The following is a 19300-nucleotide window of genomic DNA, read 5'->3' as shown; positions in this document are numbered from 1 at the left end:
GTAACACTTGTGACTCCAGCACTTGCACTGTGTGGCACAAGGAGCAGCAACACCCAGCAAGATATTCCAGTCATTACTGGGGTTGTCACAGCCAAGTGCTGAGGTGTGGGTGTGCATGACAGGTAAGAGCTGTCACAGGTTTGTGGTCCTGACACATCTTCATTGCATTCTCAGAATGATGCCATCAACCCTGAGGACTTCCCCGAGCCGGTGTACAAGACGTTCCTCATGAATCTGTGTCCACGGCCTGAGATTGATGAGATATTTACCTCACAGTAAGTTTCCCTCAGACCACAGCCCAGAACTTGTCTCTTGTGGCAAAAGATAGACATGAAGGAGGGGATTTAGTGTCATGGGGTTTGTCTGGCCTTAGGCCTTAGAAGGGCAGGATCCCAGGTCACTTAATGCCTTCACTCACGGCCTGAATAAAAAGGATGAGACCTCAGTATGCTACAGGACCCTGAAATATATGGGCCTAGAGGGAGGATCAACCTGAGGAAGGATCAACCTCTCCTATGTGAAAAGATTTCTGGGGTAATTCCCAAGCCTTACCTCTGCTCCTCTGTGATTCTCTCACTGCAGCCATCTAAAAGCAAAGCCCTACATGACCAAAGATCACCTGGCAAAGTTCATCAACAAGAAGCAGCGCGACACCCGCCTCAATGACATCCTCTTCCCTCCAGCCAAACCTGAGCAGGTGCAGAGCCTGATAGAGAAGTATGAGCCCAGCGGGTTTAACATCCAGAGAGGTGAGTCTTGTTCAGCCCAAAGCTCTTGCTATACAGGTGGGATGACAGAGCAGAAGATCTTGTGCCCTCTGCCATCCTGCTTCCCAGGGGAGCAGTCAGCCTGGTTCCCACAACTCCCTGTTGTTCCCACAACTCTCTTTCCACCTCCAAAGAGGGGCCAGAACCGTTCTGTTTGGTGACCATGAACATCTCTGTTTGCCATGCAGGGCAGCTGTCTCCAGAGGGGATGGTCTGGTTCCTCTGTGGCCCCGAGAACAACCTGATAGTGCTGGACAAGCTGATGCTGTACCAGGACATGACCCAGCCACTCTCGCACTACTACATCAATTCCTCACACAACACCTATCTGACAGGTAGGGCTGTGCCAGGGCAGGCACACCCAGGGACAGGGGAGGGACACAGTCAGCCAGGCAGATGTGTGTGCCCTGGGGGTTTTGAGGGCTGGGCTGACTCTAAATGCTGTGTGACATGAAGCAGTGTCACCCTGCATCCAAAAACATCTTGTCAGTCTGCTGCATCCACCTGCTGAAGGCTGGCAGAGACTCCTGTTACCCCTGTGTGTGCAGGAGCTGTCCTGTGTGAGTAGCTAACGCTGAGCCTCTCTCCTGCAGCTGGGCAGTTTTCTGGGATGTCCTCTCCCGAAATGTACCGCCAGACACTGCTGGCCGGCTGCCGCTGCGTGGAGCTGGACTGCTGGAAGGGCCGGCCCCCGGATGAGGAGCCCATCATCACCCACGGCTTCACCATGACAACTGAGATCCTCTTCAAGGTAGTGAAGGGCTTTCTCCATGGATGCTTTCCCCTGCCTGCTTTTAGACTGATTGCTGAGGGAGCCAGATGGCTGAGGATGTTTGAGAGGAAAAGATTGATGGTGAGGTGACAAGTGAATGAATGTGTGGGTAGAAGGAAAAGTGAACAGATAAGAACTAGGTTGGAGTTTGTACAGTTTTGGAATGGGAGGAGTAGAAGAGAGGTTGATAGCTGGATGAAGATGATGGATGGATGGATGGATGGATGGATGGATGGATGGATGGATGGATGGATGGATGGATGGATGGATGGATGGATGGATGGATGAGGGAGATGTGGGAAGTCAATCAGCAGCCATGGAGAGAGAGATGGCTGAGCAGAGGGGTGTGTGTACACAGGGCTGTGTCACAGGATGGATGCACAGAACGTGGCATGTGGCTGGTGGATTTACAGATAGAGGCACATCGGAGAAGTGAACAGGATGGCTTTTAGAAAACACAGTTAAATGAGTTTATCTTCTGGTCTGTAGCAGGTTTCTATGGCTGACTGCCTCAAGTGGAGGCTTGTGGAAGAACAGGGTTCAATTCTTTCCTAACTACCTGAGTGCTGGAATGTGTTTTGTGGAGCAGCTGGCTTCCCTGAGGATTCAGTTCCCAGCCTTTGAAAGCGCAGCAGGGCAGTACAGGCAGTACAGGGCATTTATCCACAGCTTGCAAGTTACAAATAAAGGCATCACACTGACTTTTTTTCTGCACTCCTTTACACTGCTGCTGCCAACAGGTAGAGGTGCTTTAGATGTTTTTTTCCAGCTCTTTATTTTTCTTCTGTATCTTCCCCCCAATTCCCACACTTCACTATTACTAAAATATTTATGCGTGAAGGGGAAGAAACCAACAAACCAAAGCAGTCCTTAAGGTCAGAGGTATTGTCCTCAGACTCAGTTATTTCCAAAGCCCTGTGGTGTCACTGCTGCGTTTTGCACAGCAGTTCACTGCAGATAGAACAGAAATAATGGCATTTGTAGCTGCTGTAATTGCAGAGTTCTGCTGAAGCCTGAGACCATACCTCAAGGAAATTGTAACCTGCTAACACAGCATGTGCTTGGTTTTGGTTTTACATAACACATAGTCCTTCCTTCCACTACAACTCCTGTGGCCTTTTAGTAGCATTGTCTGAGGCTTCTCCTGAGAGCCTTGAGGCTTCTGTGACAGACTCCCAGTGGTCCATGGAGGAGCAGCTGTGGCAGCCTCCCTCCTTCCTGAGGTCATGGCTGATCCAGGATTTGGGATGATCAGAGTACTCTAATTGCAAAGGAGCAAATGGCACTTCTTTACCAATTAGCAGGACCAGAAAGGAAAGTAGTGGAAAGTTTGTGGCAGTTTAACAGGGGCTTGGGGAAAATATTATTTTTTCTTACATCATTAATGCTGAAAAGGTTTCCATGGTATTTGCATTTGAAATGTCAGCACAGCTGGTAACTGAACACTCCAGATCTCTTTGCTGTCAGGCAAAAGGATTTTATAAGCAGCAGAAATGATAGAAAATTGGGCAGGTTCAGAGGTAAGTATGGATAGAGTTTGCAGTGGTTTAATCTGGTGCTGCACACATCTTTCTGTGCCGGTTCAAGGTGCTTGGAGCAGGAGTTTCTCACTGCACGTGAGAATGGCCACACATTCTCACGTGCAGTGATGCACTGACCTGTGCAGCAAAACCAAAATCTCACCTTGTTGCATCTTCAGCTTCATTTTGTTGCAAGATGTTGAGTTTAGCTCAGCATGGATCCTCTGGAGCTGGAAATCTGGGTAGGTGTGAAAAAGATGACACTTCTCACCTTCCTACTGGGAGAAGTTTAGTGACTTTGAAAGGAGCTCCTGAGAGACAGTTATGGAGTCAGTTCAGTGGGAGGTCAGCTGTGTCTCTGTTATTAATGACTGCTGAGCTTCTCTCTGACCATGGCCTCTCCCTCAGGATGCCATCGAGGCCATTGCAGAAAGCGCGTTTAAAACATCTCCGTACCCTGTGATCCTGTCCTTCGAGAACCACGTGGACTCGTGAGTATTTGGTGATTGGGAGAACTGGCTGCTGTGTCCAGAGCAGAAAATACACAGGCAAGGGCTGCTAGGTTTTAAGTGAGTGCTGAGCTGAAGTGAAGCATTACTTGAGGTCTCTGAAGCAACTGAAGGTGGGTCAGAGCTGAAAGATGAGCCTTAACCTGCAGAGTGGGGTGATCACAGTTGTGCAGCTTTTCACCTTAGGGTTGGAGAGTCTGAACATAGGAGTTGGCTTGGGAATGGGACCTTCACATCTGCATAGCTGAGATGGTTTTCTGGACAGAGGACATGGACATCTTTTGTTCATGCCAAACTCTGATTTTGGGCATTTGCTTTCCTCTTCACTCCTGCCTGATCTCTCTTAGGCCCAAGCAGCAGGCAAAGATGGCCGAGTACTGCCGAACCATTTTTGGAGACATGCTGCTGACAGAGCCACTGGAGAAATACCCGGTATGAGGGAGCTGGGGCAGGAGGCCACTGGGGAGGCCTTTCTGCAAAACTTGGTCACTCCTGATGCTGGGAGGTGCCCCAACAACAGATACAATGCCATGGACATAGATCCTGGTTCATGGAGATAGGTGGAAAACTCTTGTTTAGCACTCTGTCACCTGAGGGGCTCTGGGCACTGAGCTCTGGGTGGCCAAGGATGTACCGAGGGTACCAGGTGTGTTCTGTACATGACACTGGTCCAGCTCTGTCTGCCAGCACTTGGAAACAGGAGCAAAGGCCTAATCCTGCTTCTATCCTGGGAATATTCCCCTCCAGGCATAGGTGGGCAGGTCAGTGTCATGTGCTTGGAACAGCTGAGGAAAGGTCCCCTCTGCTTGGCCTCAGTCTTCATCTTATCTGTACAACAGGTATTTCTGCGGCCCCAGTGACACCTTTGGTGACACAACTGCCCTGCCAGGAGACATGTTTTTAAACATCTGAGCAGGATCTGTGTTCTGCAGGGCACGAGGCAGATCCTTGGGGTGCACAGAGGAGGGACAGCTGAGGCACCTGGCCCAAGCACCTGTCTGAAAGCACTGAGACCCAAAGAAGAGCTGGAAAGAAGCAGTGAGCCAGCAGCAGCTGCCCACTGTCCAGCCCCATGTCCAGGCAATAGGAACAGAGGGATGAGGGGGGGAACAGTTCAAGAGATCAACTAAGCTATTTACAGGCCTTTGCTGTCTGTGCAGTCTGTCACATGTCCTTGTCTTGAGCCACCTCTTCTGGGATCTTTTTTAAATCTGCTGCAGGCAGTGTTTAAATGTGGCCTGAGTATCGATGAGGGACTGAGGATCTGGGATATAATGAGAGAAGTAGGTGGAGTGGGAAGCCAGAGGTATGTGGATGCCTTCAGGCCATCTAGGTGTTATTTTTAGCAGGATGGGTGGCTAGGCAGCATGGCAGAGCCTGAGAGGTGCAAAATGCTGGCCTGAAACCACAGGTGAAATCTTGGGAAAAATCTGCATTAATCTAGTGGGATATGCTGGCAGATGGAGGAAATTAGGAGTATAGTGGGTGAGAGATGTGTCTGTGCACTGGCAGTTGGCCAGGGGGACAGGGGAGGTCAATGTTTGAATTCTGTGATGAAGTTTATCTGTTACAGCTGAAGCCAGGAGTTCCTCTCCCAAGTCCTAAGGATCTCTTAAGGAAAATCTTGATTAAAAACAAAAAGAACCAATCTATGTCTGGGAAGAGGCAGAACTCTTTGAAGAAAGGGAGGAACATGGAACCAGAAACAACTGAGCAGCCAACCTTTGTGGATGCTGAAGATACTGGTATGTCTGAAGGAAAGGGGGACTAATAAAACTGATAGGCAAAGCCTTCTAAATCACTCAATACTTGGTGAGCTTGGGACAAGCCAGCATTAGTCATTAAATCAGTTATTCCAAGCAGCAGCAGAAAACTGGAAGAGAAATTAAATCCTCAGAATACTTTGAACACTTAGTCCAACCAAAAGAGACGATCATTTACCTGCCCATCCTGTCTTAGTGATCCACTGATACATTCTGGCTTTTGGGTTGAGGGAAGGGGAATAATTTGTTACTGCTTGTAGCTCTCTGATAACCACAAATTCACCACAGCCTAATTCTTCCCCTTGAGGGTCTTGGAGATTCATAAAACCTTCAGTCCCTGTCTCTTCCCTTCCTGTCAACTCTTGGGCTCAGGGCCCCTGTGGTGGAACAGTCCATGGTAAGAGCACATGATGTCATGTGAGGACAAAGTGAGCACCACTGCAGAACACCTGAAAATGGGCATTTATTCCTGAAAATATATGTGACCTTGGAGAGGAAACAGCCCAGTGATTGTTGCTTCTAAATGTGAGGGGAGCCTGCAGCAGGAATGGTTTGGTCTCTTGTGTGTGCTCATCCTCAGTGTACCAGTTCATGTTTGGATTTGGCCAATAAAATTGTAGGATTCTTCCCCTCAGTGTTCCAGCATTACTTGGTGGTGAGGTTTGGCAGAGCCCTCCACTGCCAGCAGCCTGCAGGGTCCTGTCTGTGTCCTCCTGATCCATACCACTGATGAGGGCCTGTGTGCTTAGTCTGGGCAGGTGATGTGGCTGAAGAGGAGCCAGAGGAAGAGGATGAACAGCTCAGAAATCTGGATGAAGAGGAAATTAAAAAGATGCAGTCAGATGAGGTACTAGTCACTGTTAGCTCTTTTCCTTTTCTGTTTTGATTTTTGCTGGCTTCCACTTTTCTCTGGGGCCTCACCCTATTGAATAGAGATGAACTCAAAGTGCAAAGGGGAATGAATCTGTGGGGGACTTTCCATCCCCCACACGACAAGACTCTTTCAGAAAAAACTGAAAAAGAGAAATTTTGTTACAAGCACAAAGAATGTGGCAGTTACTGCTGACTGTGCATGATTTGGAGATAACTGTTTGCCTTGGGCGTGTTGGAGAGGTTTAGCCTTGGTCTGAGAAGTTCTTACTGAAAGTGCTGCTGCTGAAGGGGGAGGGAGATCAGCATTCCCTTGAATAAAAGGTCTGTTTCCCATTTCCATCTCCCTGGTATCCTTTGGAGACAAGGAAAAACAACATCCCCGTTTATCCCAGACTCCATGTTCTGAGAGGTCAAAGAGATTCCCGGGCTTTGTATGTCCTCCCTGGAACCTCTCCATGTGCCTTGATTCTGTTTTTGCCCAGCCACCTGGAGATCCTGTGCCCTTGCCCAACATGGAGCTGTAGGACTGGGAAGGCAGAGAAAATGGAGCACTCTGGTCAGGGCAGCCACCAGAGCTGTTTGACTGGGAGGCCCTGGTGCAGTTTGTTCATCTCCAGGGAAGGTCTCTTCATCTGTTCCCTTTTGAATTGTTCTCTGCTCAGGGCACAGCTGGCCTGGAAGTGACAGCGTACGAGGAGATGTCCAGCCTGGTTAACTACATCCAGCCCATCAAATTCAACTCCTTCGAGGTCTCTGCCAGTAAGTCAGGCTCAGTTCCTTCGGAATCCAGACCAAGAGCTTCCTGCATCCCTCAGTCCCTGTGCAGAAGGAGGACTGGGCGTGCCTTGCTCCTAAATGCAATCTCCTGTTTCTAGAGAAGAACCGGAGTTACGTCATCTCTTCCTTCACTGAGACCAAGGCTTGTGATCTAGTGAGCAAGTTGCCCATGCAGTTTGTAGAGTATCCTTTTGGCAGCCCTTTTCCAGTGCCATTGGGTGCTTGGAGTGTGAGGGAGATTCTTCACAGGATGCATCCTGCTGTAGCCAATATCAAGGCTGCCAGATGCTAGTCCTTAAGTGAAAAGTGTATGGACAAGGAGCCTGAGCCTCCCTGGGGTCTTGTCTGGAAGGCTCTGAGCATTGGTAGCAGAGCTCCAACTGTTTTATAATGGGAATATGTGGGCTGGCCCCAGGACACAATGGGAACAGTGTTTCCTATAGAGCCTGTAGATACAACAAGTGGCAGATGAGCCGCATTTACCCCAAAGGCACCCGGATGGACTCCTCCAATTACCAGCCCCAGATGTTCTGGAATGTCGGCTGTCAGATGGTGGCACTCAACTTCCAGACCATGGGTGAGTGTCGGGGTGTGCTCCAGCCTCCTAGCAGGTGAGGTCAGGCACTGCTGGTCCCCAGGGGCTCCTGGTCTCTGTCTCTTCCTTTTCTGCCATTTCCCTGGTCATTATTCCACATGCCTTTTCCCAAAGTGCTGTTCTCCTCTAATTTAATCTCCCACAGACCAACAGCACTTTTCCATGCCCAGCACAGACCTGGCATACACACACGCACATATGGACTGCTGTCACCCTGTGTCTGGGCACTGTCACTGGCTGTCCTGTTCCACGATGTCACACTGAATCATATCCGTGAGGGCACCTGCAGCTCCCCCATCCCCCAAGTTGCTACCTCTACAAGGCAGAGGCAGAGCTCCATCTGGCCACAGCACTGACCTGTCTGTGCCATTATTTCCAGGATTTTGACCTGACCGGGGAGGAAAGGCCTTTCCTTGCTGCTCAACCAGCATAAGAAGGAAAGAAAAGCCTTGAGAGAAAGCTGTACCTTACCCCTCTTCCTTCCTCACAGGGCTGTGTTATGTATAGAGCATAGGAGACAAAAGGGAGCAAGTGCACGCTTGGTTCTGAAGAGGATGACAGTGCAGGCAGATGCAGCAACCACCAGGCAGTGTCCTCAGTAGTGTCAGACAGAAGATGGACTCAGAGGAGGCCCAAAATGAAAGGAGGAAGGAGCAGAGGAGCTTAGACAGTTACTTATTCCCACCCAAAAATAGCAGGTGCTCCTTAAAGCAGGTTTTAATTTAGTTCTGCCCATGACTTCAGGTGCAAGTGCAAGCAAACCACTTCCCTTCCTTACAACAGCTGCTGTAATACTTTTCCCTGTAGGGTGCTGAGAGGCTTAATTAGTTTTCAAGATGGCTTTGTGAGCAGTGGGCTGGCAGGGGCTGGAAGCTTCCGGCAGCTTTCAGCTCCCTCACAGCACACACAGGCTGCCTGTGCCTCCCAGCCCCGTCTCACAGTGTTGTTCTGCTCTCAGATGTCCCCATGCAGCAGAACATGGCCCTGTTTGAGTTCAACGGGCAGTGCGGGTACCTGCTCAAGCACGAGTTCATGCGGCGCCCCGACAAGCAGTTCGACCCCTTCTCCGTGGACCACATCGACGGGCTGGTGGCCACTACTGTCTGTGTCACGGCAAGTACAGCCTGGGGACCCCGTGCTGTGTCACCCAGGGGGACTCTTAGTGCCACATGAACCCGCGGAGTTCTGTGAGAAAGCGTTACTGTGACAACTCCCAGGCTTGTCACTATTTTAAATTAATCGTAATCACATGAAAATGGAAAATGAGCATCTGCCGTGCAGAGGGAGCCAAGGCTGTGCTGGTAGGGAGAGATGAAGTGCTGAAGCAAGAAATAGAGGTGAAGGTAAAAGAAGAGCTGGAGTAGAAGAGCTGCTTTGGGGGGTGGGAGAGTGACTTTAGGGTAAAGGAGTGGGTGGGTCCCCCTGTTTTGTTCTTCCCAGCAGTTGCTAACTGTTTGTGTTGTTCACAGGTACTGTCTGGTCAGTTCCTCTCAGACCGCAGCGTGAAGACCTACGTGGAAGTGGAGCTCCTTGGGCTGCCAAGGGATGCCAAACGCAGACACAGAACCAAACTGACCTCCACGGCCAACTCCATTAACCCTGTGTGGAAAGAGGAGGCTTTTGTTTTTGAAAAGGTGAGAACATTTGATAGTAATTTAGGCAGAAAATCCTTAAAGCTCCTGATGGCCATGAGCACTGCCTTGGCAGAGGTTAGTGCCAGCAGAAGGGACTCCCCTCTGGAGACCTCAGGCACTTTGTCCCCTTTGGACACTCTCAGGTAATATCCAAACTACAATATCCAAAACAACTCTGCATCAACATTTCCCAGAACAGACAAGGGTAGATGGGAATGATTCTGGAGATAACAGGCATCCAAAGTCTCCCCTCTATGATGCCCTCTTCAGATTGATCAGTTTGGAAAACTTCCAGCACCAGACAGGAACTGAATTTCTATGGTTAAACTGTCAATGAGAAACAGCTAAACTGGAGCAGTAATGGGACCAGTTTTCAGTTGTGCCAGAACATGGAAAGCTGCCCCATCTCTCCCCAGGAATTCAGCGATCACCAATCCAGCTGCAGGGCACAGGGAAGATAAGTCAAGTATACATTATACAATTCATCTGTCAGGCACAGTATGAAGCTACAGATATTTTCAGCCTACTTGGCTAAAATATCCTCCTTTCAGAAACACTCTGAGGCTTCACTCCTGGCAGAATAATTTTCAGTTCATTTTATGGCACAAGAATATAGAGAAGGAGGGAGTCAAAAGCCTTTATTAGCAACGTTACCATGTTTGCTAAATTATCCATCCCAGTTCATTCCAATGAGTTCTTCCTGGAAACAGTGGTTTGGAGGGTTTGCTGCCCTGTTTTTGTCTTTAGGTAACCTGTGATCCTGGGCAGGCTGAGAAGACTGCCTTTGGTGGAGTTTCTGGGCATTCAGCTATGATGTCTGTGATAAACTGTGCCCTTAAATTACAAGGATTACAATTCCAGGATGGCAGTGCCATCCTGGAAGAGATGGAATTGTTTGGTTGGAAGGAGGAGGATGCTGCTATCAGGAGTTAGAGGTGAGGACACTGGTGTCTTACTCTGCTTTTCCCTTAGATCATGATGCCTGAGTTGGCGTCTCTCAAAATTGTGGCTTGGGAAGAAGGAGGGAAGTTCATTGGCCAGCGTATCATTCCCATCATTGCAATGCATCCAGGTAAATGAGTGGAAATTCCTTCAGCTTTTGTGCCCTTCAGACCTGTCCAGTGGGAGCCATAAAGACCATACAAACAGCTGCATACTTTGCTCCTTAATCTCCATGCCCGCAGGCAGTGGAACCTTGAAATCCATCTTGTTATAGCTTGGCTTTTTCCCATGATATACTTGGGCTGCTGGAGCAGACAGGGAGGGACAGGATGCCACCAGCTCAACTCCCTCCCCTCTGTGCCCCAGGCTACCACCACGTGTGCCTGCGCAGTGAGAGCAACATGCCGCTCACCATGCCTGCCCTCTTCGTGTTCCTGGAGATCAAGGACTACGTGCCAGATGCTTGGGCAGGTAGGGAGCACTGGAATGTGGGGGGGGGGTGCTTTTGGCCTCCTCCAAACTCTGATTCAGAAGTATTTTTCCAGCATGGGAAGTGCTTTCCTGCTGCACCCTCAATTCCTTGTCAGGGTGGGACTTGAGTGCATGCCAGCATCCTGTCACAGCCTCGCTGCCTTGGGAAGAGCATGGAGGCTCCCAGCTGTGCCTGGCTCCCGCCTGAGGTGCAGTGCAGGTGTACCAGCTCCAGTGTGGAATGGCTCAGCCCTACCCTTGTTCAGAAGCAGGGAGAGGTTTCCTTGAGGGAATAGGTGACATCTCTCAGGGGCTGCAGAGAACAGGGGCTTTAGGGAGGTTTTAGGAGTGATGATCTTCCCAATTGGCAGAGAAGGGAAGTTCTTGCTGGTACTGAGATATGGGGACCTTCCTTTGAGAAGGGTCAGAGCTGGATGTGACAGAAGCCTCACCAGAGGGATCAACTGTCATGACCAAACCAGAGTGCAACAGCATCAGCCACAAGAGCTCTTGTGAATACTTCTCATGTTTCCTCTCTCCTCCCCTGTGTTCATACAAATGAACCTTATTCACTGGGGAAATCCTGAGAAATTTGATTTTTCACATTTTTATTAAAAAGATGAGGTTTATACAATGTTAGGCTGGAATTGGAGCAAGCAGCTCTGCAGGTGGGAAAAATCTTAACCTGGCCCTGGCTTTTGGGAGCAGAGTTCCCAAAATCACTTCACAGAGCTACCCTGAACATCAGTTGTGAGCCATGGCCTTGGGCTGGCACTGAGGTGAAGGAGGTCCCTTCCTCCCTCCCTTGTGGTGTCAGGGAGACTTCGGTTACAAGCAGAGAACACAAACTATTCCTTCTTCACAATGTCCTGCACTGGGCAGGGAAATGAGTCCATGAGTTGTTTGCTATCCAAGCCCTGCTCTCTGTTTCCAGATCTCACTATTGCCCTCTCCAACCCCATCAAGTTCTTCAACTTGCAGGACAAGCGCTTGATGAAGCTCAAGGATACCTCGGGGGAGGTGAGTTTTTCCAGGTTCTGTTCTCTAGAGCACCTTACATGGATTCAGCTTGAAATAATGGAGTTTTCATTTACCTCTGATCTTTGTTTTAGAAGCCTAGCACACAGACAAACCTCTCAACTGCTGAGACTAACGGGGTGGCAGGCTCCACTAGGAAACCCAGCATTCCTCCCTCTAACAGGTCCACAGGTAAGTTTCCAAGAGTTTCCAAGCATTTAAGCATATTGGCAGCTTAATTAATTCTTCTGTACTGACACCAACATGGGCTGTGTTCTGGTGTGCTCTCCTCTGTCCATTTCCAACCTGGACATCCAAGATGGGACATTAACAGGAACTTCTTTTGGGATTTCAGGAGCAGCAGTGTTCACCAAGGATGAAGCCGTGTTAGAAGTAATGCAGATGGCAGGTAACTCCTCATGCTGGTCACCTGGGCTGAGGCCCTGCCTGTCATCTTATATTTCCACATTAAAAAGACATGTCCCAACCCTGCCTGGTGTAGCCAGCACTAAAGATAAATCCCAGGAATCTTAGGGCTCCAGGACAGGTTTCCTTCAGCACAGCTGCACTCCATGTGCAACATGTTGTTCACCTGCTTCTGGGTGCATGAATGCAGTGTGATGCCAATTTCTGCAAACACGAAGCCTAATTAGCCTAATTCAGCCTAAAACTGAACTGAAGGCACAAGAGGAAACCTGTTTCACTCAGGATATGTTGGCAAATTACTGTTATGTACATTGCTTTTTTAGAAGTTATTCCTAAAGAAAAAGGTTTGCCAGGATAGAATATGTAGCTGGGGAGAGGCATCCCAAGGTGTGGAGCAGAGGGGGCTCTGGTTTGGATGTGGTGATCGAGGGACATGTATTGGAGCTGTATGCTCCAGTTTCCCCACTTCAAGCCTTGGGAAGGAGCTGGCACTGTTCAGCCTTTTTATTTTGTGTTTCAGAGCCTGAGACAATCACCCTTGCTGAGCTGCAGCAGAAGAAGCGCTTCCTGAAGCTGCTGAAGAGGCAGGAGAAGGAGCTGAGGGAGCTGGAGTGGAAGGGAAGCAAACAGAGGGAGGAGCTGCTGCAGAAATACTCTGTGCTTTTTTCGGAGCTGGCCTGCCCTGGGGGCAAGAAAAGGACAATACGCACAAGGAAAACACAGAAGAAGAGGTAACCACAGCCTGGGGTCACCATCCCAAACCAAAACAAGGATCCCCAGGGAAACATGGCCTTCCCTTCTCTGCAGGAAGATGGAGCTGTGCAGGCATGTGCATGTCCCTGGGTTGTTCTCACTGAGGGTGGGTGGGAAGGTTGGGATTGTATTGGTGTGGCGAGAAGCAGCATAGCCCCTGTTTCTGTTCTGCAGGAGCGTGACCCCAAGTGACACTGGTACCAGTGCAAATCCTGTAAGAGCAGCAGAGAGCATTGATTGCCACTGGCTCGTGGAGCTGAGGGAGAGGCTGGAGATGGACCTCATCTATCTTGGGAAGGAGCACCACAATCGCATCCGAAGGAAGAAAGAGCAGCACGCTACTGAGGTGAGGGCTGCAAGTGTCACCTGAAAACGTGTCCTTGGACAGCCCCAAAAGTCCCAAGTTATTCACTAAACTGAGCTTGGGAATGTGGGCCCAGAACATACCTGACACATACACACGCCAGGTAATTGAGAATGAAGACATGAAGCTTACTTGTTAGAAGCCCTAAAAATCCTGCAGAAACATTTTTATATGTCTGCTGTTTTAAAAAACAAGAGTAGCATTGCCCTGGAGCTCCATCTGCTCCAGCTCTTCTGAGGCCTTAGCATGGAGTTAATGTGGTGTTTAGTGGCTTCACACCTTGCCAGGTGCCACCTCTCCAGGAGCCTGGGAGCTGGGGTGATGTGGGGGTGGGCTGAGGGCTCACCAGTGGCACCATCAGAGCGTGTTCTGCTATTTGACTTGGTGGAAGTCAGAGTCCAGGTGAGGGGAGTCCTGCAGGCTGAGCTCAGCCAAGGCCAGAAGGAGCCACGGTGGTGACTGAGGATAGAGTGCAGGCCGTGGGATGGTGTGGTGGTAAATCCAGCATATGCTATCTGTTCCAAGGAAAGGAGAGTGATTCCAGGCTTGGGAGGCCTTTTCCCATTAGTGTTTTCTGAAGGAATTTGCACTGATACATCCTAAATCTTCAGTTCTCTGGTGCACCTTAGGCTTGACAGGCCTCTTGCAAGCTGTGTGCAACCCAGAGGGGAAGATAACACTTGGGCACTGGTTCACCTGGGAATCAGGTTTCTTACCTGGAAGAGGAGTCAGGGATGAAACCTTCCTGTCTCACAAGTGCAGTCTACTGGCACAGTGGGGCCTGCATGTACAGCTGAGCTCACTCCTGTGCCAGTGTTTGCACTGAGCCTCGGCGTTTCAGAATTTGTTGCTCCTCGAATTCAATGCAGGGAGGTGTACAGCTGACTTGGGTGCACCTGGATACAGACGGGGTGCAGTGTCTCATCCTGGTTTGTTCCCTTTTGGTCTTGTGTTCATCCCTTAAACAGCAAGTTGCCAGGATCCTGGAGCTGGCCAGGGAGAAGCAGGCAGCTGAGCTGCGGGTGCTGAGGGACACGTTGGAAAGGTAAATACAGCAGCGGAATCACAAATAATGCCAGGTTCTGCTCTGGGCAGCACTTTCTGCTGGATCTCACAGCTCTGCTCTGCAGCCAGGGAGGGAGGATGGGGAAGAGAAGGTTTTGATTTCCTTTGTTAAGAAATTGAGGCAGGGGGATGTGACGAGATCTCACACAGTGGTATGGGGGGAAGATGCCTCTTATGATCCCCAGAACAGTGTTCCAGCCACAAGGCACCAAGCAGGATACAGTGTTCCATCTGCAGTGAGCAGCCTGGAACCGCTGATGGGGAAGGATGGGAAATACACTGCTGGTCCCTGACTGCCACCTCTATCTCTTAAAGTCAGGACCTCACATTAATCCCTTCCAGGGACCGATCTGTTCTATCTTCTAAGTGAATTGAGCATCTTGGCTCCAGTATTTAAACAAACTGGCAGAATCAATTGACCAGTTTCTAGCCAGACATGTATCCATTTGTTCTTGCAAGAACTTTGTCCTGAAGCTGAAATCCTCACTCATTCCTACTTCCCATTAAATGCTGTCTCAGTCTGTAGTTGCAAATTCCTATAAAACTGCCTCTTTTTGTGTCCTGTCCCAAACCAGAGTTTACTCAGCTATTCAGCATATTCAGGCAAGTCTAAGGAAACAGGTGAACAGCCAGGTAATGGTTTGCTGACAGTAGGATGTCATTAGTACAGTCGCATCTCCCTGGCTGGGAGAAGCTCCAGAAAGATTGCAAGATCTGCAGCAACAGGCAATGAAATGGCAGTTCAGTTCAGCAGGAATAAATATAAAATAATGTGAATGGAAAACCCTGGCCATAGCCAATCACTGCACTGGTTTTGGTACAGGTAAGAGATCTTCAGCTGCTGTGGATATTCTTCATTGCCAGCTCTGCAGTGGCCAAAGTGGCAAACAGAATTTTGGGAATTGTACAGGGAAACAAAAAAAAGATTGAGTCAGCCTTGTGGCACTGGATCCATCTACATAGAGCTGTCCCCTTCTCAGTGTGCCATCTCAAACATATAAAGTCTTTGAAAGGACAAGAAGAACAGCCAGCACTGGGGAGGAATTTGTGCACAAAAAGGAATTAAATGGGACAGCTAGGAGAACAGATGTTTGAGGGGATGTGACAGGAATGTGTAAATCATGAATGGTCTGGAAGAGGGAAGTGATTGCTTACTGTTTCTCAGTGGAAAGAAGGATGGGACAGCCAGTGCATGTCTCGGGCATGTCTGTCACATTGTGTATAAATTAAGTACTGTTCCTCTCACAGTGAAGAGCTGTGAAATCCAAAAGTGAAGGTAAACTCTAAAGTACAAGTGACATCACGGAACATGATACCTGCATAGATACTGGAGGATAGACTGGAAACTGGGCAGTAAAGGAGAGAAAATTTCCTGTAGACTTGTTCTTTCTTAGACTTGCCTTTAGCATGTGCTGCCTCCACTGCTGGGCCAAGACACATCCTGACTCAGGACATAAAATGTCCTTGAGACTCCAGGCCTCCTGCTGCACAGTCTCCCACATCTGGTGTTTCTGGACAGTGGAACACTCCAGAGAGCTGTGGATGGAGGATTGCTCTGCTGTCTGGGGCTGGTAACCAGGCTGTATCTCCTCTCTTCTCTCCACAGCAACATTAAAGACATTAAGAAGCGGATGGAGGCAAAGAGAGTGGAGCGGGTCCAGGCCATGCTGAGGAATACCAGTGACAAGGCTGCTCAGGAGAGGTGTGGGAGTGGATGTTCCTGGGCTCTGTCCATGCAGGATCTCCTGCTGACTTGGAAGATGAGAAAGTAGAATTTTGCATCCAGTTACTTGCCTTATGGCTCAGTCAATTCTGAGTGGTGTTTTGGTGTTTTAGTTGTCCTTCCTAGAAGTACAGCAGCTTCTCTCTGTGGTAGGACAGGGTGGGAATGTAACACACCTGTTGACCAGTATAGTACCCATCAGACCTGACAAATGGGTTTTATGGAAGGAGAAGAGCTGGATTTTACAGGGTTTTATAATTTTCTTTAAAGGTTGAAGAAAGAAATCAACAATTCCCACATTCAGGAAGTGGTGCAGACAGTCAAACGGGTGAGTTCAGGAGGGGTCAGGCTGCCCCAGCAGCTCTGGGTTCTGCAGGGGGGGTGGCCAGGGGAACTCAGTCAGTGTCCAGGGCATTTGTAACCCACAACTCGGGAACAATGGGAAAGCCCGGCGGGAGGAAAGACACCTCAAGGACCCCAGATCTGCCCTTTGAAGACCCAGTGCCAGTCCATGTCTGTCTATCAGTGCCAGCATTTGAGTCCATTTGTCCATCTGTGTCCATATATGTGTGTCTGAGTGGCCATGTGTCCAACTGTGTCTGTGCCTCTGTGTGTGGGTGTGTCTCTGTGCATACCTCTGTGTGTTGAATCTGTGTGTCTGGGTCAGTGTCTCTGTCCAGGTCTGTGTGTCCCTTTGTGTCTGTATGTGTCCCAGTGTCTCTCTGTCTGGGTATCTGAGTGCGTATGTCCATAGGTCCAGGTGTCTGCATGCCCATCTATGTCCATGTATGTCCTTGTGTCCATGTGTGTCTGTGCTCCTGTGTGCATGCATGTCCATGTCTCTGTGTATGTCCATGTAGATCTGCCAGTGTCCATGGGCGTGTGTGTCCTTGCGTGTCTCTGTATGCCCCTGTGTCAGAGATAGATACACTGTGTCTGCATGTGTCCATGCATCCAGTGTGTGCATATGGGTGTGTCTGCCTTAGGGTGAGTCTCTCTCTGCTTGTGTTTGTGTGTGTATCCATGTATCTCTGTGTTTATGTGTGTCCATGTGTGTCCATGTGTCTCTATATCCATGTATGTTTGTCCATCTGTGTCCCTTTGACCAGGTATCTTTGTGTGCCCAGTGTATTTGTCGATGTGTCCAAGTGTGGGTGCGTCTGTGTGCATCTCTACATGTCTGGGTGTCTGTCTGTGTCCCTGTCTGTGTCCGTATGTCACTTTATTCCTGTGTGCATGTCCATGTACGTGTCCATGTAGGTGTCTGTTTCTGTGTGTCCATGAGCCCATGGCTTTGTGAACCTTTGTGTCTGTGTCCATGTTTGTCTGCCCTTGTGTCCAGGAGTGTCTTTGTGTTGCCTGTGTCCCTGAATGTGTGCATATGGCTGTGCTGGAGGGGGTGGGGGGGGGGGGGGTCCCTGTCTTTGTGCGTCTATCTCTACACCTATCTGTGTCTGTTTGTCCGTGCAACAGTTTGTCAATATTTGTGTTTGCATGTGTGAGTCTGTGTATCTCTGAGCATCCCTCTGCCTGTATCTGTCCACGGGTGGGTGTGTCTGTCCATGTGTGTCCATGTCCAGGTGTCTTTGTCCATCTCTATCCATGTCCTTCTCTGAGTGTGTCCATGTGTTTGTCCATGTCCAGGTGTGTGTATCTGTGTCCAGGTCTTTTTGTGTGTCCACGTCCATGTTCGGCTAGGAATCTGTGTGTCCATGTGTCTGTGTCCAGCCGTGTGTATTTCTGTGTGCCTGTACTTGAGTGTATGTTCATGTCTGTCTTTGTGTCCATGTCAGTGTGTGTCTCTGTGTCCTTGTGGTGGTCCATGTGTTTCTGTTTGCCTGTCCATGTCTGAGACCATGTGTTTCTGCCTGTGTCCCCATGTCCAGGTGTGTGTGTGTGTCTGTGTGTCAGTGTGGCTGTGCCCAAGTGTTTGTATGTCTGCATGTCCCTGTGCCTCTGCCTAGGAATACGTGTGTCCATGTCCATGTGTCTGCCTGTATGTCTGTGTCCACATGTGTCAGTGCGTGTCCGTGTGTCTCCCTGTATCCACCTTTATCTGTCTGCCTGTGTCCGTGTGACGATGTTTGTTTGTGTGTGTGTCCATTGTCTGTCTGTGTCCCAGTGTGTCTTTGTATGTGTGTATCTGTGTGTGTCCTTGTCCACGTGTCTGCGTCCATGTCTGCCTGTGTCCATGTGTCCACTTGTATCTGTGTCAGTGCTTCTGTGTCCTTGTCTGTGTATGTGTCCATGTCCTGTGTCTGTGTGCGTGTCCCCATGTGTTGCTATCCATGCCCACGGTCCGTGTCTGCCTATATCTGTACATGCATCTGTGTCCACATTTCTGTGTCCATGTGTCTCTGTATCTGCCTGTGTCTGTCCGTGTGCCAGTCTGTCTGCGTCCATGTGTCTGTGTCCATATGCATGTGTGTGTATGTGTGCTTGTGTGTCTGCATCCATATCTCTCTGCCTGTGTCCGTTTCCATGTGTGTCTATGCGTGTGCATCTGTGTCCCTGTTTCTCTGTGTCCATTTGTCTGTGTGTCCATGTCTTTGTCTGTGTTCACATCGGGGGGGGTGTGTGGAAGTGTGTGTCTGTGTCCCTGTCCATGTGTGCGTCCACATGTCCGCCTGTGTCTGTGTCCCCATTTTTGTGTCCATGTCCTGTGTCTATGTGCCTGTGTCCATATGTGTGTCAGTGTCCGTCTGTGTGAGTGTGTCCATTGGTGTTTGTGTCCAGCTGTCTGTATCCATCTCCATCAGTGGCCTTGTGACTGTGTGTCTGTCCATGTGTAGCTGTGCCTGATTGTCTGTGTGTGAGTGCACATATTCCTGTGTCTGTGTGTGTCCAGGTGTCTGTCCTTAGGCAAGTCTGTGTATCCATGTCTCTGTGTGTGTGTCCCCCTGTATGTCTGTGTCCCTGTCCCTATGTCCCACACGCCCATGTGCACTCAACCTGCCAGGCTGTTGCGGTGTCCCTGAATCCAGACTGCTGCTCCTGGCCCACCCTGCTAGGCTGAGCTTGGCATGTCCAAAGCCCTTGCTTATAAAACTGGAACCTGAGGGGGATTAATTTATTCTTTTTAAAGATGACAGAGAAGACTGGCAGGTTCCAGCAGAAACTGGAGGAGAAGCAGGCAGCAAATCTTCAATCCATCAAGGAGAGAGAAAGCCAGGTAAGAACAACGTTTAGGGTCAGGGCTGTTCCTTGGCACAAGAAGTCCAAACCCCCAGAGAAACAGTCTTGATGGCAGCCCTCAGCCCACCCATTCCCAGGGGGTGAGAAAACCCACACAGATCCCAGAAGGACCAACAGCTCATCCCGGAGCTCCT

At 49.6% G+C, this 19300-nt stretch overlaps 1 protein-coding gene across 2 annotated transcripts in view; it reads left to right on the top strand.

Moving 5' to 3' along the window:
• Positions 1–19300, top strand: part of PLCB2 (phospholipase C beta 2) — a 38088-nt gene that overhangs the window by 17725 nt on the left and 1063 nt on the right. For both annotated transcript variants that reach the window (XM_059848734.1, XM_059848733.1), the window contains exons 8-31: positions 175–275; positions 583–749; positions 956–1102; positions 1361–1518; positions 3468–3550; positions 3916–4000; positions 5142–5313; positions 6081–6178; positions 6867–6963; positions 7080–7164; positions 7434–7558; positions 8535–8689; positions 9046–9210; positions 10183–10282; positions 10519–10623; positions 11558–11643; positions 11736–11832; positions 11996–12049; positions 12587–12797; positions 12994–13165; positions 14152–14228; positions 15855–15950; positions 16242–16299; positions 19057–19143. In XM_059848734.1, coding sequence (XP_059704717.1) covers positions 175–275; positions 583–749; positions 956–1102; positions 1361–1518; positions 3468–3550; positions 3916–4000; positions 5142–5313; positions 6081–6178; positions 6867–6963; positions 7080–7164; positions 7434–7558; positions 8535–8689; positions 9046–9210; positions 10183–10282; positions 10519–10623; positions 11558–11643; positions 11736–11832; positions 11996–12049; positions 12587–12797; positions 12994–13165; positions 14152–14228; positions 15855–15950; positions 16242–16299; positions 19057–19143 — 2781 coding nt within the window. The remainder of the gene's footprint in view (positions 1–174; positions 276–582; positions 750–955; positions 1103–1360; positions 1519–3467; positions 3551–3915; positions 4001–5141; positions 5314–6080; positions 6179–6866; positions 6964–7079; positions 7165–7433; positions 7559–8534; positions 8690–9045; positions 9211–10182; positions 10283–10518; positions 10624–11557; positions 11644–11735; positions 11833–11995; positions 12050–12586; positions 12798–12993; positions 13166–14151; positions 14229–15854; positions 15951–16241; positions 16300–19056; positions 19144–19300) is intronic.

Source organism: Haemorhous mexicanus, chromosome 6 (assembly GCF_027477595.1).
Source record: "Haemorhous mexicanus isolate bHaeMex1 chromosome 6, bHaeMex1.pri, whole genome shotgun sequence".
NCBI classification, from domain to species: domain Eukaryota; kingdom Metazoa; phylum Chordata; class Aves; order Passeriformes; family Fringillidae; genus Haemorhous; species Haemorhous mexicanus.
Note: the sequence above shows the minus strand (reverse complement) of the source record. Positions and strands in the feature narration are given on the sequence as shown.